Here is a 24,919-nt window from a genome sequence, read left to right as displayed (position 1 = left end):
GACCTGGATTAGCTATGTCACTTGAGTAATGCACTGTCCTAATCACAGGGGGACAGTGGCGATGGAACAGATGATGAGATGATCTCACGCAAGACCAGGAGCTGTAAGGAGACTTTAGGCAGGAGAGAGTCAGACCCTTTGGAAAGTGTCGAGCAGGAAGAGGCTGGTGAGAGTTACTGAACATTTTGTTGACCGCTAATTGGACTCTGGTAAAACATAATTGTAGAAAAATGTTGAAGGTGTTTCAACTGTTTCACCAATACTTTTTTATTTATACACTGAAGATACTTGAGTATATAAATAATTGATTTTGTGTTGTAAATGTCTTTAAGAGATCAGGGACAATGTGGCATGTTTGAATGTTTCCATAGAGGACTGCAGTACCTTTGGCCACCCTGGACCCTTTTCCTTATCCAACAGCAAAGGCCAGTCTCCTGGATCCTCCTTGTCCTCTTCCTCATCTTCCTCTGGCTCCTTTAGCACAAACATCTCCACCCCTACACGCCCCCTTTCCTCCCCCATTCTTCCCAGCAACTCCAAAAGTCAGCCAGGGTAAGGCCACTCCCTCTGCAGAAATACAAATTCAGTGCAGTCCCAGAAAGGACATGGGCTTCACAAGATCATGTTCTTTTTAAGATACTTTCAGATGTATCTATACAAGATCTCATTTGTCATATGCATGCATGTTTAAGCTTACGTTAAAGTGATGCAGTCTTTCAAAGATGTTTCAGCGACATGTGTGCATCTGTAAAATAATGGTGAAGAATAAAGTGGATTATTTGCCTTGAAGCTTGTTGTAAAGGCCTTCAGAACTGACTATGTTTTGTGGTCTCAGGGCCTGGAGCAGTCGGAGCTGGCATGGTCGAGGGAAAGGTTGCTTCAGGGGCTTCCAGGAACTCATGATCTCTGACAGCATCATGAGCTTTGTTGAATTTGTGGAGCTCTTCAAGTCTTTTAGGTAGAACACACTTTTCCCTCTAACCAAATACACAGCTTGTGTTTTGAATCTGGATGATTGTTAAAAGTTTCCCGTTTGTGTCCAGCATTCGCAGTCGCAAGGATCTGAAGGATCTGTTCGACACCTACGCAGTGCAATGTAGTCGCTCGGGTCCTGACTCTGTTCCTCTCTACACCACATTGAGGATTGACGACAAACTTACGGGACTGCAACCAGATCTTGGTGGGCATGTGTGAATAATAGTCATTTTTAAACCAATGTAACTGATGAGGTAGGATGTTTTTACAAAGCTGATCTCTTCACAGATCTCCTAACTCGTAATGGCTCTGACTTGGGCCTTTTTATCCGCACGCGGCAGCAAATGTCTGACAACCAGAAGCAGATTTCAGATGCCATTGCTGCTGCTAGCATCGTGACCAATGGCACTGGAGTGGAGAATTCATCGCTGGGTGTGCTGGGACTGGCCATCTCTCAGCTCAATGACTTCTTGGTCAACTGTCAGGGAGAACATCTGAGCTATGATGAGATCCTTAGCATCATACAGGTGAGTAAAAGAACTCCCTGAAAGTCGATCTCAGCCAGAGTTTTATAAACTTTTCTGATCAGACCTATAATTGTTACTTTGAAATTGAAAAAGGTCATTCTTGTGATAAAGCATATTAATATGCTTGTGTAGTAATTTACAGACTTTAAGAAATACATTTTGAGTAAATTTGGCACATAAACTTTAAAGTGGAACCTAACAGGATTGAAATAAAGATCTGAAGTTCACTCTTTTTTTATATTGTCTTACTCATTTATGTAATTGTATATAACAGTATTGAATGTTTTAAACTATGCAAACCAGCTAATGCCATAAAACATCACCGGATTCATCAAAGCCACTGTTAATACTTACTTGTTTGTGCTGTTGTTCTACCACAAATTATGTCATTTCCTGGATGTCATTAAAGACATTCCTTTTGTTATTTAAAAAATGTATAAGACTGTTATAGGAAAAACATAAAATGATTTTTCTGTCTTTTCAAACTATGTACAGCAAACTTGGCACTGTCAATTTATCTGTCTTGTGTGGCTAACCTTCACACTTTAGAATTGTTTATGCTGTTTTAAACCTTGAAAAGACATTTTCAAGCCAACATTCAAACTTTGTATTGACTGATTTTCCTTATTTATGTGAAAACTTATTGTCAGAAAAGAAAATTGCTTCAAACTTTTGTCAGAGCGCTGACAAGGGTCTGGCACTGTTTTTAAAGTTCTCAGCGGTGGGTTACCGTTAACAACATGGACAATTGATTCTTCCTTTATTAAGAATAAGAGTCGTTGACTGACAGTTCGATATTAGCATCTCACCAACTCATAAATCACCATAAGACATCTAATGATATGCATGCCAATGTAATAACATTTAATTCGTTTTTTTGTTTCTTTAGAAATTTGAGCCTTCTTCAAACATGCGTCAGATGGGATGGATGTCGTTTGAAGGATTTGCCAGGTTTGGTTTTATTAAACATATCTGACAAAATAATGTGGACCAGAAGTTTCGGAAACAATACTTTGGTAGATTTGTATAATATGCTATATTCATATAATCTCTGCTACATGACTAAAAATGAATCTGCCTCTCAAAGGTTTCTAATGGACAAGGACAACTTTGCCTCTAAAAATGAGGAGTCTCAAGTGAACCTGGATGAGCTCCAGTATCCGCTCTCGTACTATTACATCGAGTCCTCTCATAACACATACCTCACGGGCCATCAGCTGAAGGGAGAATCTTCAGTGGAGCTTTACAGCCAGGTACATCTTCAGTCGGACTTCTCTGTTTATCCTGAACCTGATCCAAGGCGAAAAACGATTCACAATGCACTCCATGAATATTTTTGACGACCGCTGTTTCACATGCCGTACTGTAGATGTCACCTGCTTGTGAATGTAGCTAAAACCACAGCATGTCAATGCATGAGTTTGAGTTTGATTTATGGCTTCTGTCACAGGTTTTGCTGCAGGGCTGTCGCAGCGTTGAGTTGGACTGCTGGGACGGGGACGACGGCATGCCTGTTATTTACCATGGACATACTCTCACTACTAAGATTCCTTTCAAGGTCTGTTTAGAAATCAATACTTGAAGATACTTCTGTTGATTTTATGTATGTTTTATGCTGACTGAAATGCTCTTGTGGTCTGTAGGATGTTGTCGAGGCCGTCAATCGTGCAGCGTTTGTGTACTCAGAGATGCCTGTGATTCTGTCCATTGAAAACCACTGCTCTTTACCACAGCAACGCAAAATGGCTGAGATTTTTAAGGTACCTGTCTGCATTTTTACACTATTTATGTTCTCAAGCTGCTCATTTGATGAGTCTGTGTCCTGTGGAAGGAGAACATTGTTCGTATGTTTTTCTCTTTAGACTGTTTTTGGAGAGAAGCTGGTGACCAAGTTCCTGTTTGAGAGTGATTTTGCGGATGAGCCATTGCTTCCATCTCCTCTGCAGCTCCGAGGGAAGATCCTCCTCAAAAATAAGAAGCTGAAAGCTCACCAGGCTCCAGTGGACATTCTTAAACAAAAGGTAGATGAGAGAGTGCAACACAGAACTGATATCAAGACTATTTGATTTATACACAATTTTTATTGACTTGTTGACAATTATCCTTCTACAAAATCTCATCTGAATGAATCACAGCAGCCAGACAATCAAATTGGAACTGCCCAGTTTGGCTAGCTCTTGCCATTTTTTGTGCATTAATGCACAGAATTGAACTGAGGCGGTTACAGCGAACCATCACGCCACATTAAAGAACATCAAAATTACATTTTATTATTTGTATTTCATGATAAAATGGAGATAATTTGAAAGCTGAGACTTTGTTTCAAATCAAAAGTAACAAAGCCCAAAGCTTATTGCAATTATTGGATGGCAGGCATGCTACGAATAATGTTTAGTGAAGCTTTGTTTACACATTAACAGGAAACAGCATAGGCTAAAAGGTTGATCTTGAGATTTAAGTATAAATAACGATTCATCAAAATGAGGATAGACTAAAATCTATATCAAGAGTTTGGCCCTCCAAAATCATTTCGCCCAAAACCAAAAATCCTTCTTTTTTTTTTTTTCCTCCTTTGTAATATTTTTGGTTCTTGACATTTCAGTGCATCACTAACATGAATCAAATGTCATATGAGACTAGCTTAAGATAAATGTCTTGCCTTAATATTGCTCTATGTTAAGGTATTATAGACATAACAGTATAAGTTGCTGTAACAATGATTTGAAACAGTGTATTTTGTGAAAAGCGTTATATAGATAAATTTGACTTGAGTCTCTGCACTGATTTTGGAAGAGCATCTGCAGAATGCATTTAAACATTTTAAAATGTCCTTAACTGAGCTGGAAGTACTACACCCGTGTTTAAAAGCACAATCAAATTAGCCAACATATTTAATAAAGAAACATGCAAATGGTGGGGAATGTGTGGAATTGTGCGAGTGACAGACTTTCCAATTCTGCAGAAATCTGCACAGCTTTAATGTAGTCTCGACTAACTGTTAAACATTTTTAGTATCAACAAATTTCTTTCAGTCCTTGAAGCATCCAAATCAAGAATTAATACTGGAAAGGTTTCTGAACTTTTTTGTTCCTCCGTTTCAAAAGGCACATCAACTGGCTCACATGCAGGCCCAGGCCAACAACGGCACAGTCAGCGGAACGTCCCTGGGAAACAATGATGAAGAAGAAGAGGAGGAAGACGAGTATGACTATGATTATGAGTCACTGTCTGATGGTAATCATACTTTACGTAACTCAAGCCAACATGTCCTTTATTTCAACTCGAATCGACCGCAATTATCTGAATATTGAGTGAAATTTTCTGTTCTGTTCACTAACCCTCTCACAAACTTTTACTGTTCTCACGACGGCACCTTCACTCTGTTGCATGCTGACCCTTTTCAATCCCCCCCCCCACACACCTTCTTTCTTTCATTTTCTTCACTCTTTTTTTTCTTCTCCTTTTTATTAGCTGATGTCCTCAATGCTTCCACAGCCTCCTATGGCCAGGAAGGTAAATGTACTGTGTGTGAGCATATGTGGGTGGTTGACAAATGGACATGGTTTTAAATATTGTTTAAAACTTTAGGATAAAAGTATATGCATTTGTATTAGGAAAGGTGTAAGTTATAGTCTTTTTTTTCTCAAGTTTGTAAGGTATTTCAATTCTATCTAATTTTTTTAAATTGGAAGACCCGCAAATTATATTACCAATGCATTGGTCACCACTTGCTAAAAATTGGTCAAAAAGAAAAAAGATTTCTGTCCAGCAAAAATAGTGAAGAATGTTGGCTTTTTTCATTGAAGACAGTAAAAATGTCATGTCAACTGCCCATGTAAATGTGTGCCGTGATGTGCGTTGCTCTTACTGCTGTAAGCTGCCAGTGTGACTGTGTGATGTGATTGCTTGCACTCAGAGGATGTCAAAGAAGAATAATGGTGCTTGTGTCTGAGATCCTTCAGGTGTGTGCTGTCTGCTCTGCCATGAATAAATCAGTATTTTTTGAGTATAAAGATGGGTGGTACAGTGTATAAACAAAACAACCCAAAATCGCTTCCATGTTCGCGGTGTTATGAAAATGGTTCGACCTTGCTTGCGGCACTGGCTCATCAGTGGGGGAAAAAACAAAGCCATCTGGTTTCTCATGCCCTGCACTGCTCTCTGTTAAAAGAGACTTTGTTCTTTCCCAAACAGCCTTCCCCAGAGACTCAGCTATGAGTTTGTGCAGTCAGGGGAATGCTGGGCATTTACTCAACCTGCTTTCTTACTCCGGGTGCACCATGATTTTAAGTTAAATTTCAAAAATTGTGTTTGATTTGTTTCGTCATAAGGTAAAAAGCAAATCTTTGATTGTTTGTGTGTCAACCGATAAACAGTTAATTGCCTTTGTAAGGAATCTTGCCGTCTAACGAGGATCTGACAGTGTCTGTGTGTTGCACGTCTGCAGAATGAATGGTCCTGCGATTTTTAAATTTTCAGTTTTGTCACTATAAAATCGAAATTGCCAAATCTTCTTTTTGTTATGGAATACAGCAGTGTGTGTTGTAAATGATTTATCCATCCAGATCATTATTATTTTGTTAAATTCATGTGCCCTCATGAATACCCTTATTCTCTACTCTGATGACGCATTTACTGGCACGAGGGCGGGACAACCTTTCACTCAAATCATAATTAGCCAGCAACAATGATCCAATCAATTCCCAATGGACAATTAAGTCCCGCCCTACATTTTTTGTTTTGTTTTGTTTGAGAAGCTGTTTCACTTGCAATTTCGGTTTCATGCTGATTTAAAAGGGATAGTTCACCCAAAAATGCTAATTCTGTCAAGTTGTTCCAAACCTGACTTAATTGTGTCATGTTTATTTTTTTTGTCCATTCAATGTAAATAGTTGCCAAAATTGCTTAGTTACCAACATTCTTCAAATAATATCTTCTGGTGTGATCAGCAGAAGAAATAATGTCATACAGGGTTGAAAGTAAATTACAGAATTTGCATTTTTGGGTGAATTATCCCTTTAAGAAGTAATGGTGTCACAGTGTTTTTTTGGCTTCTACTTTCAAATATGACTGCTTTACCTCTGCTTTGCGAAGTTTTTATTTTGTATTCAGACAAAATTGTTCTCTCTTTTTTTTTTTATCGCTTGTTTTGGCTGAAACAAGAAAATTCTCTTTGAGTTTATGTAGAGATGTTTCTTAATCTTATTCTTTTCTGCAGACAATATTCTTGAAGACAAACCCGAAGGCAAGTCATCCACTGAGAAACTTCAGTATGAGTCCAATGATGAGATGCCGAAGCGTTTTAAGAAAGCGGGAAGCAAAGGAAAGGTCAGTACAGAACAGTATCAATGAAGCTTTGAGTTCATTTGAACCTGAATACTGACATGATCTGTGATGGTTGTACTTGTGTGCTCTTGCAGATGTTTGACATGGAACTAGGAGAGGAGTTCTACCTTCCCCAGAATGAGAAGGAGAGCAGACAGATTGCTCAAGAGCTCTCTGATCTGGTCATCTACTGTCAGGCTATCAAATTCCCAGGTTTCCATCTCATCTAATTATTACACAACCACATAAAGGAATGTTTATAGTTCTGTCAGCATCTGGGAAACACATAAGATTAGTGGTGCACCAAAGAATTTGGCCAAAAATGATTTTTCAAAACAGTTTTAGAGGGCTGAAATCATCGAGAAAAATTGTGACGTTAATTATTGCTTCTCCGGTAGCATATTTTGACTCTGTCAGTGACTATTTTATGTGCACAACATGGAATAAGCTACAAGTAGTAAACATGTCAGTGTGTGACGCTAGGGCTGGTTGACGGTATCGATTTGTCATTTTTAATCGATCTTCATTTTGATAAACCAAGATCTTTTAGGCTACGCTCTTTTCAGCTGATGCGTGAACAAAACAAATCACTAAACATTATTTGTAGTGTGCCTCCCATCCAATAATCACAATCATTTTTGTGCTTTATTACTTTTGATACGAAACAAAGTCGGTACAAAGTAATAGCACAAAATTAACATCAGAAGGTATATTGAAAGAAACAGTAGCACTTGCTGAAATGTATCATGTCTCATTCATTTGCTCAATCACTGTTTTCAACTGTGAAAGACGTCAGTAAAACAGCTTGTAAACAATGTCACGTAATGTTACATTAACCTTAGGAAAGCCATTCAGTGTCCGTAGCTCGAATTTTGATAAATACATGCACTAGTACACATTCATTCCATTTTTACTTAACCTGTTGTCATCCTTTATTTACTTAACCTTCATTAATGCATGTTTTGAATAAATCATGAAGTTTTATTATAGCCACAACAAATTGGTTTCACAATGAACATAATTATATCATTAAAAAGTTTACATTTGTTGCAATTTAAAGTTTATATACAGCTCAGTTTCTGTAAAAAAAAGAAACAATAATTTCAGTGCATCACTACATAATATGTTTGTGCAGTTCCCTTCTAATGTGTTTGTGCATGCCGTCCACAACTAACTGACACAGACCCAACGTGTTCACTTGCGGAAATAGATGCAACCGAGTGGACGAATGGATGTTTTGGGGAAGCTATTTTACAAATCTAGCCTCCCAAGCTTCATTCTGAGTAGCTACAAATTTATTCTCCAGTTTAAGTTAAAATAAGTAACACTTCCATCTCTTGCATATTTGTGCTACATGGCTCATGTAAACTGCAGTTGAATTAGTGAAAAAGGGCGGGTAAATTAGATTCAGGTGTTTGGCTTTGCTGGAAACTGTAATAGTCCCAGAGGCGAGTCTTGAACAAACAAACAGTATCAAGCTCTTGAGTTTTGGAGGAGCGTATACTTTGCAGCCATGACCTTACATATGTGTTTGTTTGTGTTTGTGTGCGTGGGAACTAGGCCTCTCCACCATCTCCCCATCAGGCTCTGGAAGGGGAAAAGACAGAAAAAGCCGGAAATCCATTTTTGGCAGCGCTCCTGCTCGTGGAAGCCCCGGGGAGCCTGTGACGTTGGTCCGAGCTCCAGGGAAAGGTACGGCTGCCTCGGCTTTGCACGGAACTGTGCACAGGGCACGCAGGAAATAGAACACCCACTTAGAGCACCCATGGGAAAAGGGCTCTCAAGTTTTCCATTATATTGAAGTCCCTCGAAAGCGTATAAAAATGCCTTTCTACAAAATATTTCCAGTGACTGACTGTCTGAGAAAACAAGCATGTACTTTTTGAGTAAAAGGACTTTTAAAGGGCAAGTGGTTCTTGAAAATTGAAAGCTTAAATGGATGTGAACTTCCAGCCATCCTGACAGAAGTGCATCTTTTATCAGTTTATTTTTATTAAAGAGACAGTTCACTCTAAAATGAAAATTCAGTCGTCATTTATTTGCCCTCATGTTGTTTCAAATCTGTACAAGTTTTTAAAAAAAATTAGAAGAATGTGCTGGTCGCTCTTTTCCATGCAATTACAATGAATGGAAAACAACAAGCTTCAGTCGTATAGACTTCGTTTGATTTCATTTTTGTTGTTTTTTGGAGCTTGAAATCCTCAAAAAATTGGACGATGTTTGAAACTTTGTTTTTCCTAGCACTTATGTTACTGTAGTATTCCTCATTTGCAAGTCTAAAGGAATAATTGTAATTGTAAGTCTCAGGAACATCTCTACACCCTTTTTTCTGTGGCATGAAATATCTCTGTGCCCTGGTAAAATATTACTATTAAATCCTTTCCTGACAATAAGATTATCATATACCACGGGACCCTTAGAATATTTCTCCTGATAATATTTCAACAATCAAGTAATATGTCTTCTATCAGCTGTTTAGAATCAGAAATACTGATGCCAGATTCGCAAATTAATCACTGTTTTAATTTAACGGCTTTGCCAAAAGGTCTGAATTCTTCACGATTCAGTTTGATTCATTGCCAAATGTTTGCAAAACCAACAAAAAAAAAGAGTGCTGGATGAGGTGGACATTTACCTACAGTCCATTGTAAGAAACAAAACTCGCAAATGTCTTGTATAGTTTATCAGCGATGAAGCATCTCTTTATTGCATATGTAGCTTGTGAACAACCTTGTACTGCAAAGCCAATATATAAATATAAATTTAGTATTATTATTATTATTATTAAACAAAATATAAAAAATACCGGTACAAAATAAAAACAAAATAAATTTTACTATTGTTATATTTCACTGTAAAATTTAAATTTAAGAAATATAATATAATAGTATTATTTTATTTTACAACTGTCTTGATTTCTTCATTTTCAAACATTAATCCATCAAACTTTTATTTTGTCAGAAAACTGCATAAACCCTTAAATCTTTTCTTTTGTTGATGTCAGAGCACTTCTTTTCACAAGTACGGGAAGATGGTTGGTGCATGTCGTGTTTCCAAATGCACATATGGCAAGCCGTTTTGATTTTTAATCTTTCACAGGATATGAATTTGTGATATCAACAATTTAATTATCACTAGTTAAAATGCTAATTGTTGATATCAGGAATTACATTTCCACTAGTAAAAACTATAATTCTTGATATATGTAATTATTTTTACTAATTAAATGTCAAGGGGATGGAAAGGCGAAGCGCCAAACATTAGTCACAAACTGATGAGTAATAATTTCTTGAGGTGAGTAGATCCAAAAATGAACTCAGAAATCAGAAAAAAGATCAACATACGAATATAGGCCAAAAAGCTCACAGGATTTTATTGTCCAGAGGCCACAAATAAAGTGAAAAAGTGCAAGGTGCACAAAACATTCTCGGGTTCAACCCTTCATCAGTGCCATGTGTTAGCAAGCATACACCTGCGGTAATTTACACGCGTATTACCGTAATCCATGTACTGTAACATACCGGAATCTGATTTTATCCCATGTAAAAATATTTACATCAATGGTCTACATACATTTCACAACAATCCTCTATTCAAAACTTTGAAAACATTTTTTTAAATCTGACCATAAATATTCTCATTCCCATTATTGAAAATCACAAAAGATTATCATTATCCCTACACGTCACACGATTAGACATTGAAATGCATAATAAAACAACATTTATAGTAAACAATTGAGAGTAAATTCCTCATTCATGCCCAAAGGATATAGACACTGATGAAGGGTTGAACCCGAAAACGTTTTGTGCCCCTTGCACATTTTTACTTTATTTGTGGCCTCTGGACAGTAAAATCCTGTGAGCCTTTTGCCCTTTTTTCAGATTTTTCACTAGTTAAATGTCACCATAGGCTGCCATTCAAATTCAATTGTTGATTGACAAGCATTCTTTAAAATGTTTATGGAAGTAAGTCAGTCAGTCATAAAAGTTTGGAACAACAAGCATTCTTTTAATTTTTAAGTGAACTATTCCTTAAACAATCATGTGCAAAACCCTAAACCTTGCTGTAATGTTCTCAGTGTGTGAGAAGGATACATTTGTAGTTGCAGACTTTCCCCTTCTCTAAACTTTGTGCTCTGATTTGTCTCTGCCAAATTGCAGATGTGACTCAGCCTCACATAAGATGTTTATTTAACTATCTCATAGTGGTTGATTTCACTTTTAAACAGTTTCTATGAAAGAAATGTTTAGGTTTCTTGCCAGTTTTTTCAATTGCAACTTAAAGTCAAAATCAAAAACTCAGATCTGGAATGTTCTGTTCTTCTGCAGCCAGTCTGGAGGGCATTCGTATGAACTGGGAGGAACAAACCTCGCTGACGCTGAGCCCGAGCACCTCTCTTAGCTCCATCATCCGCACACCTAAATGCTACCACATCTCCTCAGTCAACGAGAACGCTGCAAAGCGTTTATGTCGCCGCTACTCCCAGAAACTCATCCAGCACACCAGCTGCCAGCTGCTCCGCACGTACCCAGCAGCCACGCGCATCGACTCTGCCAACCCCAATCCTCTCATCTTCTGGCTGCATGGAATCCAGCTGGTCGCCCTCAACTATCAGACTGACGGTAAAGAGCGTAATCTGCTCATCTGCAACAGCACTGGGATATAATCAGTGTGCATGATAGTGATAGACTGATATATTGACCAGGACAATCAGGCCATCCACCTATATTTTTAATGAAAGAGCAGGTGTGGCCATTTGTAACTTAAATGTGTGAGGCTTCCATTGTCATTCGCTTCCAGTTATTTTAGCTGTACAGAAACAGTCTGTTATACAGCTTGATATTTCAGGCTGGTTGATTTACTGTTTACTGTACTTTTGTTATTTATCTGGTTATTTATAGTTATAAAGAGTCTCTGGCTGATTGATTCACAGAGGCTGTCATAGATGTGGCTTTGTCAATATGGAAGACCAGTGTACTTAAGATAAAACATTAAAGGTGCAGTAAGTGATTTCTGAAAACAACCCCTCCTTTCATTGCTCCGCCCCCAGAATGCACGAACATGCAATGCAAGAGTGGATGTCTCTTTATCATAGCTGAAGCGAAGCAAAATAAAGCTTTGTGAAAAATAAAGCAAAGATGACGAATGAATGACAAGGAAGAACAAAAAACCTAAAGCTCTTGCCAGATCATAACTTTAAACTTAAATATAACTTTTCCAGTGATATTCTTCTGAGCTTTTCTCTTTTGTAATGTCTCTCAGCCATCTCTCTTTCTACAGTCTCCCTCTTGCTCACTCTCTCTCCTCCCCCATCATGAGTGGTCACGCCTCCTGCTGCTGATTGGCTACAAGTGTGTTGTGCTGCTCAGCTCTTACAGTAATCACTTACTGCACCTTTAAATAGATCAGTAATTAAATGTACTATTTTATTTAAAAATTAAACCAATAAATTAACCCTCATGTGGTGTTCGGGTCATTTTGACCTGGAGAAGATTTTCTTTTTCCCGAAAATACTAGTTAATGTTATCGCTTTGTACTGAAACTTAGTGACTTTATTCACAAATGGTGTAACTACTTCTGAAATGTTTTGTGACAATTTTCTTAATTTTTTAGGGGGAGTTTTGTCACCTTGTCACTCACTCTTGTGGTGTTCCCGGTCAAAAATGACTGGACTACAAAAAATAGCTTATAAATCAGTTGTTATGCTATATTATCACCCGATATTGGATTCAATCTTTTTGTCAACTTGTTCTCTTTCAATTAGGACTGGTTTTATATTTCTATTTGCATCTGATTAATCGTAGGCCTCATTTATTTGAGAGTAGGCATCTAATTTTTTGAGTAAAAAAAACATTATTTTTGAATAATTTTGGAAATTTTAAATAAATTCTGAAGAAAATTGCCACTGTTGATCACACTAGTCTACTTTAATATTTAACCAGGAATTTTGTTTTGAAAAACTTTTATTTTGTACAAAATGGCACATTGTTACTCTTGTGGTGTTCCCGGTCAAAAATGACCGGACTACAATAAATAGCTTATAAATCAATCATTATGCAATATTATCACCCAATATTGGATTCAATCTTTTTGTCCACTTGTTCTCTTTCAATTAGGACTGGTTTTATATTTCTATTTGCATCTGATTAATTGTAGGCCTCATTTATTTGAGAGAAGGCATCTCAATTTTTGAGTAAAAAAAACATTATTTTTGAATAATTTAGGAAAAATAAAAAAAAAAATCTGAAGAAAATTGCCACTGTTGATCACACTAGTCTACTTTAATTTTTCACCAGGAATTGTGTTTTGAAAAACTTTTATTTTGTACAATATGGCACAGAGTTACACTTGTGGTGTTCCACTGGGCCATTGAGGGCCATTGTGGGCCATTGTTTCAATGGGCCATTGAAAGTGAATGGGAGAGACCAATGCAACCAATGAATGGAACAACACAAAATATGCATCATTTTAAAGCTTAGAATCTCAGCTTTTTAATGGGTCTAATCACTTTGATCAACTCCTAACATCTGCTGAGTTATCACTCTAAAACTGAGTGTACCCCCCGCAGGCGCCACCTAGCTGCGAAATAAATAATCATAATATTTTTCAAAACTATTACCTTGATCAACTTAAAATAGGTGTCATTTGAAAGCTTAGAGTCTGAAATTTACAATGAATGTAGCCAATTTGATAAACTCCTAAGTAGTGCTGAGTTATTTGCTGATAAATAAAAATAAAAAAAATCATAATTTATAAACGACTTTTTTGTATTACATTCAGCAATATGTCAAATACATCATACAGCTCTGATAGTCCTGTGTCATATGTCATTTGAAAGGTCTCAATGAGTAGAATACAGCAAGCATAATTGTTTCAGGCTTTTTTACTAAACTTGAGCGAGGTTTTTCTAAAAGAAGCCCTTCAAGAGACCCATGTGTAAACCATGTATGGATGCTGAATTTTAGAAACATTTCCGCTCGTAACTTCATGAAACATGCTCCGATTGTGGAACATGACACATCATTATTTACAGCAGATGCTTACAATTAAAATGAGTCCAAACTCAACATAATCCATCACTCAGAACTAAAGATATTCCTCATGGAGTTCTAACACAAAAAAATATCACAGACGCACAGACTCACGTAGCCAATCAAGGTAGCTTAGACTTGGCCTTTTTACTCGTATCTTCATGAAAATTATATCGATCATGAAAAATGGCACATCGTTATTTACAGCAGGAGCTCACGATTAAAAAGAGCCCAAACTCAATATATTCCATCAATCAGATCTAAAGATATTCCTCATGGCGTTCTAACACAGAAAATACCACAGACGCACCTAGCCAAGTATATACTCATGAAGCACTCGCGTTTGGTTTTCGCTCATAACTTCACGAAGCATGCACAGTTCGTAGAAAACTGTACATCATTATTTTCAGCAGACTATCACTATTAAAAAGAGCCCAAACTCAGCATAATCCATCACTCAGATCTAAAGATATTCCTAATTGAGTTGTAACACACAAACCCCCACATGCGCTCACAGAGCCTTGAATATAGTTGTAGCCTAGCACTTATGTCGCGTTTTAACTCATAACTCAATGAAGCATGCATAAATTGTGGAAAATGGCACATCATTATTTACATGAGATTGTTAAGATTAAAAAGAGCCCAAACTCACCATAATCCATCACTCAGATGTAAAGATATTCCTCGTGGACTTCTAACACATGTCTCTCCCATTCACTTTCAATGGCCAATTGAAACAGTGGCCCTCAATGGCCCAGTGGAACAACACAAGTGTAACTCTGTGCTATTTTGTACAAAATAAAAGTTTTTCAAAACAAAATTCCTGGTGAAAAATTAAAGTAGACTAGTGTGATCATCAGTGCCAATTTTCTTCAGATTTTATTTTATTTTTCCAAAATTATTTAAAAAATAATGGTTTTTTTACTCAAAAAATGAGATGCCTACTCTCAAATAAATTAGGCCTACAATTAATCAGATGCAAATAGAAATATAAAACCAGTCCTAATTGGAAGAGAACAAGTGGACAAAAAGATTGAATCCAATATTGGGTGATAATATTGCATAATGAGTGATTTATAAGCTATTTTTTGTAGTCCGGTCATTTTTGACCGGGAACACCACAAGAGTGACAATGTGCCATTTTGTACAAAATAAAAGTCTTTCAAAACAAAATTCCTGGTGAAAAATTAAAGTAGACTAGTGTGATCAACAGTGCCAATTTTCTTCTGATTTTATTCAATATTTACAAAATTATTCAAAAATAAAAAAAAATGTACTCATAAAATGAGATGCCTACTATCAAATAAATGAGGCCTACAATTAATCAGATGCAAATAGAAATATAAAACCAGTCCTAACTGAAAGAGAACAAGTGGACAAAAAGATTGAATCCAATATTGGGTGATAATATTGCATAATGAGTGATTTATAAGCTATTTTTTGTAGTCCGGTCATTTTTGACCGGGAACACGACAAGAGTGACAATGTGCCATTTTGTACAAAATAAAAGTTTTTCAAAACAAAATTCCTGGTGAAATATTAAAGTAGACTGGTGTGATCAACAGTGCCAATTTTCTTCAGATTTCATTTAATATTTCCAAAATTATTCAAAAATAATGTTTTTTTTACTCAAAAAATGAGATGCCTACTATCAAATAAATGAGGCCTACAATTAATCAGATGCAAATAGAAATATAAAACCAGTCCTAACTGAAAGAGAACAAGTGGACAAAAAGATTGAATCCGATATTGGGTGATAATATTGCATAACAAGTGATTTATAAGCTATTTTTTATAGTCCGGTCATTTTTGACCGGGAACACCACAGGAGTAATTGGGTTGTGAACACCACACAAGGGTTAAATAAATACATTTTTAAATATTACCCCATTTAAAGGGATGGTCCACCCATAAATCATCAATTACTCATCCTCATGTTATTCTTGTATGACTTTCTTTCTTTTGTGGAACGTAAAAGAAGATATTTTGAAGAATTTTGGTTTTGTTAACTTAAAAATTAATATTTTGAACATTTAATCACCCTCAAGTTGTTTCAAATCTGTTTGAATTTCTTTCTTCTGCTGAACCCAAAAGAAGATATTTTGAACTATGGAAGTCTATGGGGCCCAGCAACTGTTTGGTTATCGACATTCTTCAAAATATCTTCTTTCGTGTTTTCCACTGAAGAAAGAAATGCATACAGGTTTGGAATGATATGAAGGTGAGCAAATGAATCTAAAAAAAAAAAAAAAAATTTGGTTGCTAATTTATTATTGCTACCAGTTAATTTAAATGTTTAAAATCAGTCAACTATATGTAAATATAATTCAGATATGTTATTGAGCATTATTCTAACAAGATGATTTCAAGAATTCATTCCCTTTTTTTTTGATGATAATTGAATGTGGATGGTATATTCTCCTCTAGACCTGCCATTGCAGCTGAACGCAGCTCTGTTTGAGGCTAATGGTCACTGTGGTTATGTACTGAAGCCTCCAGTCCTGTGGGAGCGAAGCTGCCCCCTATATCAGCACTTTTACCCTCTGGACCGAGACCTGGAGATCATGACCCCTACGCTATACACTCTCACTGTAAGAACCTTGAGTATCCCATATTCAGCGTTAAAACTACTTTTGGATACTCAGCTAATCTAACAGACATGAATTAATTCATATGCACACAGATTGTTTCAGGGCAGAACGTGTGTCCGGGTAACTCAAACGGCAGTCCCTGTGTGGAAGTGGAGGTGTTGGGAATGCCGGCAGACAGCTGCCATTTCCGTACCAAGCCCATACACCGCAACACACTCAATCCCATGTGGAATGAGCGCTTCCTGTTCCACGTGCACTTCGAGGATATGGCGTTTCTGCGCATTGCTGTGGTGGAGAACAACAGCTCGCAGGTCACCGCTCAGCGGATACTTCCCCTCAAAACCCTCAAACCAGGTAGAAAACTCATTACAGGAGCATAGTGTAATTACTGCTGTACTGAGTATTGGTTGATAACTGCCACCTGCTTCATCCTCAGAATGGACATTTTACATGCTCTAGCTCTACACTAAAAGATGTTTTTGAAAGAAGTATATTAACCAAGGCTGCATTTATATGATCAAAAATAATATTTGAAAAAATCATAAAAAATTAGTACAATTTAAAATAACTATTTTCTATTGGAATATGTTTTAAAATGTAATTTATTCCTGTGATGCAAAGGTGAATTTTATGCATCATTACCCCAGTCTCCAGTGTCACATGATCCTTCAGAAATCATTCTAATGCTGGTTTGTTGCTCAAGAAACATTTCTTAATATTATCTTATTCTTATTATTATGATCAATGTTGAAAACAGTTGCTTAATATATTTGTGGAAATCTTTTGCAGGTACGTTTGTAAAAAAAACACAAAAAACAGCGTTTATTTGAAAGTCACTTTTGATCAATTTACAGCGTCCTTGCTGAATAAAATAATTTATTTCTTTAAAGAAAATTCTTACTATATATATAAATTAATTTCGAGTAAATAATATAAAAAAAAACATCCATTCAGTCATTACTTAGTATTAATATTAAATTATTATAGTATATAATAAAATATATATTTTATTTATTATAATTTTTTTTTATTGTCTGTCAACAGTTGTTGTACAATCACTTATTGATGCCTTCAGATTACTCCATTTGATCATGTACTGCATTAAATGAAATTTTGTGGTGGTGTTGTTGTGTCTTAATTCAATTGATGCGTGTCCACCTTTATCCAGTATATTTCATTTGGTTTCTGTTGATTATTCCAGGCTACAGACACCTGCAGCTGAGGAACCTGCACAACGAGTCTCTGGAGGTCTCGAGTATGTTCATCTTCAGCCGCAGAACAGAGGAGAGTCCCACCGGAGGACCGCTGCCTGCGTCTGTGGTGAGACAGCATTCATAACCCACTTATAAAACCACACAGATGTCAGGATCACAGAGAGATATTTGTGTTACATGTAGTATTGGTGGAACTGGACAGCAGAAATAAAACAGTTTACATTAATGAATCCTCTATACGTGCCATTCAGTCCCACAAGGGAGTAGACCGTATGTTTGAGAAAACATTGTGCAAATATTTCCGATGTTTTTAAAACTCTGGAATGTGCTGCATTCCTCTCTCTCAGTCCCTGTCATCCAAGTGCAGCCTAATTTCATTAAAAACAGGAAATCATAAAGACATAGGCATGCTACTGTATACAGAAGTGCCATGCCTATTCAAACTGCTAAAATATGATGAAATACTAATATATATACATACATATATATAATAATATCTATATCAGATTTTTCAGTGAAGTAGATTTAAACCAAAAAAAATGACTAGGGTAACAAAATGTTTATATCTATCTGTATATTGATACATTATTATAAACATCATTGGTAAAAAGTGTTTAAAATCTGTGGCAGAAACTGTTATTATTGTGTACAGTTATTAAAACTTTTTTCCTTTTTGGTCTTCTCTCGCCACTTGTGTCGTCTCCAAAAAATAAAAATTACAGTAGGTGCATGTATACACAATATGTCTGAACCATTTTATTTATCTAAACTGTCAGTAGTTGTTTAATAGCTCTGAAACAATGTTAAGAATGTGCTCTTTTGTTTAGCAGCATGTTATATGTCTTAAGTTTTAGAGTGTGAAAAAAAAAAAGTGAACTCTGTTCCCTTTTTTCCTGTCAGCTGTTCAGCACGGAGGAAAGACGCGCCGCTCAGCAGCACAAAGTGACAGTGCATGGAGTTCCAGGCCCCGAACCCTTCACCGTAATGTGTGTTGATGAATACACCACAGCCAAACAGCTCCTGGACTCTGTAAGTGTCAACACAACTGAACCGAGCCAGTTTAGACAGGTTAGCACACACCAGAACACTGTTTAGTGCAATGAACTGTCTGAGGGCTCTGTGAGAGGACATGGACAACTACTGTAGATGAAGTAGTGTAAGCACTCTGTGTGTGGTGCCATCACGGATTCAGAGTTCTTTTAGAATTCCTGAGGACCGATTTTTATATGTTCTGAAAATGTTTCGGATTAACCTTGGAAGTACAGCCAGTGCCAAACTGTCCTCCTTTTAAAGAATGATTGTCATTCATTCTCTCATTAGGAACAAGCAGTGTTCACTCCAGTGTTTACTGGTCTGGTTCACATTTTCTTCATTCCTCAGCACATAAACGCATGCTGAAATAGTCTCTCTCTTGCCAGTTGTTTCCGACTACGTCCTTCAACTACTTCCTGATGGAGGAGAGAATGCCTCTGTCGAAGGAGAAGAGCGAGTCAAAGAAAGTGCCTCAGCAGCGCCCCCTAGCGAACGATGAACGGCTCCTGAAAGTTCTTCACAGCTGGCAGCCGGAGGAAGGATATGTGGGCAGAATATGCCTGAAAACCAAGGAAGTGGTAACGACCCTTTTCCCAGATTGTGCTTGCTTTCATTAATTAGATTTCTGAGGGTCATTCCTATTATGCAGTACCATTTGAAAGATACCAAACCATTGAAAAGTTTGGAACAATTATGCTCACCATGGCTTTTGTTTTCTATTTCAATATATTTAAAAATGTTCTCCAGTCTTCAGTGTCGCATAATCCTTCAGAAATCGTTCTAAATGCGCTGATTTTCTGCTCAAGAACTTTTAAAGCGATATAAATGATTAACAAGATGGAAATTGAACAAAAACCTTTTAATTGGTTACCAATTGACCGTTCGCAAAGACCCGCCCCCTTTAGTTACTGTTGTTATGTCCGACAAGCCACGCCGCTCTCTCGCCACACCAGCAGAGAGGACACTGACAACACGCTGACAGACAGGACAGACCAGGTTACTTTTGATACGAAAAACAAAGTCTCACCTTTCAAATTTTGTCATTTTTTAAAGAAATTTAAACAATAAATAGCGTTTTGTGGCTCTTTAATGTGTGTGACAGATCGCTGTAGAGCCTCAGTTAAAGCTGCTCGTGAACCCATCATCTCTTCCTTCTAGTTTATTTATAGCATCAAATAAACATGAATGAACATAAGAAGGAAAGTTGTTTTAACCGCGGAAAGACGTCAGTACACACCGTTAATCTACTAACTCTCCTGACTGCTTTGTCGGACAAAAATGGCGGAATGGCGGAACTCCCTGCAAAGGGTCAATTAAAACAATATTCCCCAGAAAACATGTTTTCTTTGAAACATTTTGATTAAAGAAAATTTGAAGAAACAAACTGTCAGTATTTTAAGAAATATTCGAAGTTTTATGTTAGAAGCACGCAGCAAAAGTATTAGTTTTTATTAATATTTTAATATTTTATTTTGTTTAAAGTTTTAGAAATGTAGTTTTGCATTTTTTTGTTGCCATTTTTATTATTATTGTTATTTAAAATACATCTATAGTTTACTATATATCTACTATTTTTAGTTAGAAAGTAGATGAAGTTTTTTTGTTTTTATATTTTATTTAATTTTTTATTATAACATTAACAATTAACATTATTCATAATTAATTTCATGTTCACTTAAGGATATTTTGAAAAACAGAACCGAAAGAAAGCCAGAATGATTTCACGCTTTAAAAATATGTATTTTTTTATTTTTATCCAGTGTATTAGGATAATGGAAAAGTAACTCATAACAGGATTGACCCCTACAGGCCTCATAAGATCCACACCCATTTCTTTTGTTTATACATTCACCATTTAACTCTTGATCTGTTGCTCCTCCTGGTGGCTTATAGCAGAACTTCAATGAGAAGAATATAGTGATGGAGGGATTGGAGGAGGTGAGCAGCGGAGAGGAGGACACGTTCTTCGTGCAGGTTCATGATGTTTCTCCTGAGCAACCTCACACTGTCATCAAAGCCCCCCGTTACAGCACAGCCCAGGACATCATCCAGCAGGTCAGATATCACTATGACATTACTGGAAGATTTCATCTCTGTCATGTTGATATCAAATTAGCTAAGCTGCTGTGGTCTATTGCAGACTCTGAGCAAAGCCAAGTACTCTCTGAGCATCCTGAGCAACCCCAACCCATGTGACTACGTCCTGATGGAGGAGCTTACCAAAGATGCGGGCAGCAAGAAATCATCCTCAGCTAAAGCGTGCCAGCGTGTGCTGCAGGACCACGAGTGTGTATTCCAGGCTCAGAGCCGGTGGAAGGGCGCCGGGAAGTTCATCCTCAAGCTCAAAGAGCAGGTGAACGCCTGAACGCCTGCTCACTGATCTATGACATGAAAAACAAGCACAACAACATCTGAAAATATAATGATGCCTTTCTGTTGCTTCTCTATGAATGAAACATTTTACAGACAGATCAGTTTTGCAATGTTTTTAAAAGAAGTCTCCTCTGCTTATCAAGGATGCAGTTATTTGATCAAAAATACAGGAAAAACAGTAATATTGTGAATTATTATTACAATTTAAAATAGTTGTTTTCTATTGTAATATGTCTTAAAATGTAATTTACTCCTGTGATCAAAGCTGAATATTCAGCATCATAACTCCAGTCTTCAGTGTCACATGATCTTTATCCGCAAATGTTTATGCGATAGTCCAAATTTGCGGACAAGTTAAATTCACAATTTTTAGTGGAAACAGCTAATGTTGAAAACTGTTGTGCTTATTTGAAATAGAAATCTTTTGTAATATTATAAATGTCTTCACTGTCACTTTTAAACTATTTAATGCATCCTTGCTGAACAAAAGTATTAATTTCTTTCGAAATATTGAAAATAAAATAAAATACAATCTTACTGAACTTTTTGACACAATATTCGACTGTAATTATGCAACAATGCTTGTTTTCAAACTTTTTTGTATTAACAGAAGCTGGGAGTGTTACTTTATTTATTTAATTACTTTTATTTAGCATTTTAATGATGATTAGAGTTAAATTATTTCAATAAAAAACAAAATAGTATAAATATATATTAAAAATATATATAATAAATGAATTGACCTGAATCCAAATGTTTTTTGTCACGCGACTGGAAAGGTCTTTGAAAAGGAAATTCCTTGGTCACAAAGTGCTGTATTGAAATGTAAATAGCTCAACAGACAGCTTTGGATATCAACATTTTTAAATTCCCTGATATATGGATATTCATATAAATATATTTATTATTGGCGTAATATGTATTTGCATAAATCCAGACTTTATCACACTGGTGCATGAACAATCTTGCTTAGGAAAAAAATGTTTCTTCTCAGTATGTTAATGGCATTTGTTGGTGCCCTGTCTCTCAGATGGCCCGTGAGGACAAGCGTAAGGGCGTGTCTTTCGCCAACGAGCTCCGGAAGCTCACGGGTCGGAGTCGGAGCTTGACTGTGAACACCAGCACGAACGGCCCCGCGGCCCCGGAGCCGGCACACAGTAAGGAGGAGAAGGCTGCATGTCCCAGCATGATGCCTCTGCCCGAGGCCTCGGAGTGAAGCAACACTCTGCAGTGTGTGTGTGCAGTGCATGGAGCTCCACCAGGTACCAGACACTAACACACAGCAGCCATTATTAAAGGGGTCATATAATGTCATTTTTGCACAAGCTAATATGATTCTTTAGGGTCTAAATTAAAAGTTTGTAATATACTTTAATTAAAAATTCTCATTAGTATTGTAAGAAAACACTCATTTTACCTGGTCAAAAACAGCTCTGTTTTCAGCACGCCGTTTCAGTGCATGTGTCTTTAAATGATAATGAGCTTTGCTCACCCCGCCCCTCTGTTCTGTGCGTACACCGTTTGTAACACAATAACACAATAACCATAACGTGTTGTTCATTATAAACGTGGCATTATGAATTATATTGATAACGTCGTACATAGAAAACATGCCATAATGTACCCTGAGTGTAAAAATAGCCACATTCATCGTGAAGCGTGCTAGCGATTTGCAAAGATTAATATAAAGATTAATATAAAGGTCAATAAAACGTTACACTCACTTGTTCTTCTGGAGGTGCAGCAGGAACACGAATAGTTGGTATCGATCCTTTTTTCTGGAGCAGCTTCTTAGCAAATCCAGCTTTATACTGACCCTCGTTTGTAAAGCAGTCTGGTGAAATGATTCGCGCAAACATGACAGCATTGACGTTGATCGTGGGGAATATTCCCTTCGAAAACAAACTCAGCCACTGCGTCTTCAGCTGTACGGATTTAGAAACATCATCAATATGACTGCTGTGTTCGTTATTACACCCAAGAACAGAACACCACAATCGTTAGACGCCATTCTGCTCTGCACTCCAGCTATCAACAATGAACGCGCCGGTCGGCGCGTGCTATGATTGACAGCTCGCTCACGAGGGCGGGTCTGTGTTTGAAACGCTGCTGTCAATCAGCCATCGTGGGAGGGGCGTCGATATTGTGACATCACAATATCGAACAGCTTGATTTGAGACAGGAGGAAACATATAAGAAGATTAAAAAAAAAACACTGGATGGATTTTTATGATGGTTGTGTACAGGCACTGCCAACACACATTTCAGTACAATCAACTTGTAAAAGTGCATGTACCATTATATGACCCCTTTAACACAGTTTTTTATTATACAGTCTCAAATCTAACAGACAGAAAACGTTATTGATGGTCTGATTTAGTCAAAGTTGTTAGTCTCTGTGCTGCTAGTTGAGCAGTGCTATCTGAGAGTTTGCCATTCTTTGTTTAACAGAGTTATTAATGAGCAGTGCACCATGTCTTTACTAGCAGTGGAAAGTGATTAATGGCATGTAATATTTAATAGACCTCAATCATATTCAATTTGCCGTGAATGAATATGAGGTGTACAATATAGTCATTGGTGTTTTATCACATAGTAAGACGGACACCTTTAAAATAAAGGGTAACCAGACTGTGTAATTATACATTTAAGCACTGAGTAATTATAATTAACCTGTACTTGGTATAGGGTTAAGTTAAGATTAAGGTCTGGTTTAGGTGCATCATTTATAGTGAATACTGTAGTACATGTAACATGTGAAACAAGGACACTGTAAAACAAAGCGTTACCCAACATATCTGATGACTCTATAGCTGTGTTTGAAATCTCCCCCTGTACCCTCATTCAATATTCCCTATATCACTGCACTAATATAGTCCACTTGAGGGAGTGAATGAAAACGAGTGAGTGGATTCAGACACTGACTGCGCTGGAAGGGCTGCCGCTTTTGCAGTTTGTGCTTGCTGTTTAATAATCATTTGTAACTTAGCGAACTGGCAGCTCCAGTAGCAGTGAAAAGATTTTGAACACTTCAACTATGTCATGTAAACTAGCATCTATAAATCTTATCTAAACAATTGAATTATCAATTTTAAAAAGAATTTATACCTGTATGTTACGCTCGCTGTAGCCACATTAGAGCAGCAGTTTGGGAAATGGATGGATGGATGATTCAGCTGTGGGCGCCATCTTCTGGTGAGATGTGGGAATTCATTCGGCATGAGACCTTACAGTGCATTATGGGTATTCTCTAGCCCTTGAGTGTTCATCAGTTGTACACTCGTTATTGCAGTGCATTATGGGATTGAATGAGTGCACTTGATAATGTCCACTAGTTTCGGACACCACTACAAATGGCTGTCTCCTCAAATAATGCCCTATTAAAGGGTATAGGGGGCGATTTCAGACACAGCCTATGTCTGTTCCTCACAGCCTCACTTTCGTTCATGTCAAATCAAACTGTGACTACTACTCGCCCCAAAAACAAAAAAGCGCTGTTTGGATTTAAATCAGCAAATGCTTAAGAGTCAATGTCAATGATTGGATCATTGCAGTGAATATTGTGGTGTTGTTTTTTTAGCATGTTATATGTTTGGCAACAGTTCTTTTAACCCTTGTTGGAGTGTGTAGCTTTTCTCATCATTTCTTAAAAAAACATGAAGGAAGACACATCATGGCCATATTTCAGGATGACAAACTGCGAAAGAATGATTGGGAAGGGAGCATGAAGAATCATTTTCACACATGAGTCCAGATGTTAAACTCACTGAAAGTCTTTGGGATGTTCTGAGGAGACTTTACAGAGTGCTGGACTCTTGCATTGTCAATACAAGATCTTGACCAAAAAT

General features: G+C 37.0%; 1 protein-coding gene across 5 annotated transcripts in view; it reads left to right on the top strand.

Annotated features, from left to right (window-relative positions):
* The window catches only part of plce1 (phospholipase C, epsilon 1), a 93,199-nt gene that overhangs the window by 66,074 nt on the left and 2,206 nt on the right, over positions 1 to 24,919 (top strand). For 3 of the 5 annotated variants that reach the window (XM_084134564.1, XM_084134567.1, XM_084134568.1), the window contains 24 exons: positions 49 to 166; positions 372 to 552; positions 836 to 958; positions 1,044 to 1,180; positions 1,264 to 1,502; positions 2,392 to 2,453; positions 2,590 to 2,755; positions 2,953 to 3,060; positions 3,146 to 3,262; positions 3,365 to 3,523; positions 4,607 to 4,736; positions 4,974 to 5,015; positions 6,721 to 6,830; positions 6,923 to 7,040; positions 8,388 to 8,519; positions 11,159 to 11,452; positions 16,289 to 16,452; positions 16,545 to 16,806; positions 17,654 to 17,772; positions 18,567 to 18,695; positions 19,085 to 19,276; positions 20,592 to 20,753; positions 20,839 to 21,051; positions 22,102 to 22,333. In XM_084134564.1, the coding sequence (XP_083990690.1) occupies positions 49 to 166; positions 372 to 552; positions 836 to 958; positions 1,044 to 1,180; positions 1,264 to 1,502; positions 2,392 to 2,453; positions 2,590 to 2,755; positions 2,953 to 3,060; positions 3,146 to 3,262; positions 3,365 to 3,523; positions 4,607 to 4,736; positions 4,974 to 5,015; positions 6,721 to 6,830; positions 6,923 to 7,040; positions 8,388 to 8,519; positions 11,159 to 11,452; positions 16,289 to 16,452; positions 16,545 to 16,806; positions 17,654 to 17,772; positions 18,567 to 18,695; positions 19,085 to 19,276; positions 20,592 to 20,753; positions 20,839 to 21,051; positions 22,102 to 22,287 (3,663 nt within the window). In that variant the 3' untranslated portion in view covers positions 22,288 to 22,333. The remainder of the gene's footprint in view (positions 1 to 48; positions 167 to 371; positions 553 to 835; positions 959 to 1,043; positions 1,181 to 1,263; positions 1,503 to 2,391; positions 2,454 to 2,589; positions 2,756 to 2,952; positions 3,061 to 3,145; positions 3,263 to 3,364; positions 3,524 to 4,606; positions 4,737 to 4,973; positions 5,016 to 6,720; positions 6,831 to 6,922; positions 7,041 to 8,387; positions 8,520 to 11,158; positions 11,453 to 16,288; positions 16,453 to 16,544; positions 16,807 to 17,653; positions 17,773 to 18,566; positions 18,696 to 19,084; positions 19,277 to 20,591; positions 20,754 to 20,838; positions 21,052 to 22,101; positions 22,334 to 24,919) is intronic. The other 2 variants (XM_084134565.1, XM_084134566.1) reach the window with 2 other exon arrangements.

This window comes from Abramis brama, assembly GCF_963993115.1.
Source record: "Abramis brama genome assembly, chromosome: 14".
In the NCBI taxonomy this organism is placed as follows: Eukaryota; Metazoa; Chordata; class Actinopteri; order Cypriniformes; family Leuciscidae; genus Abramis; species Abramis brama.
Note: the sequence above shows the minus strand (reverse complement) of the source record. Positions and strands in the feature narration are given on the sequence as shown.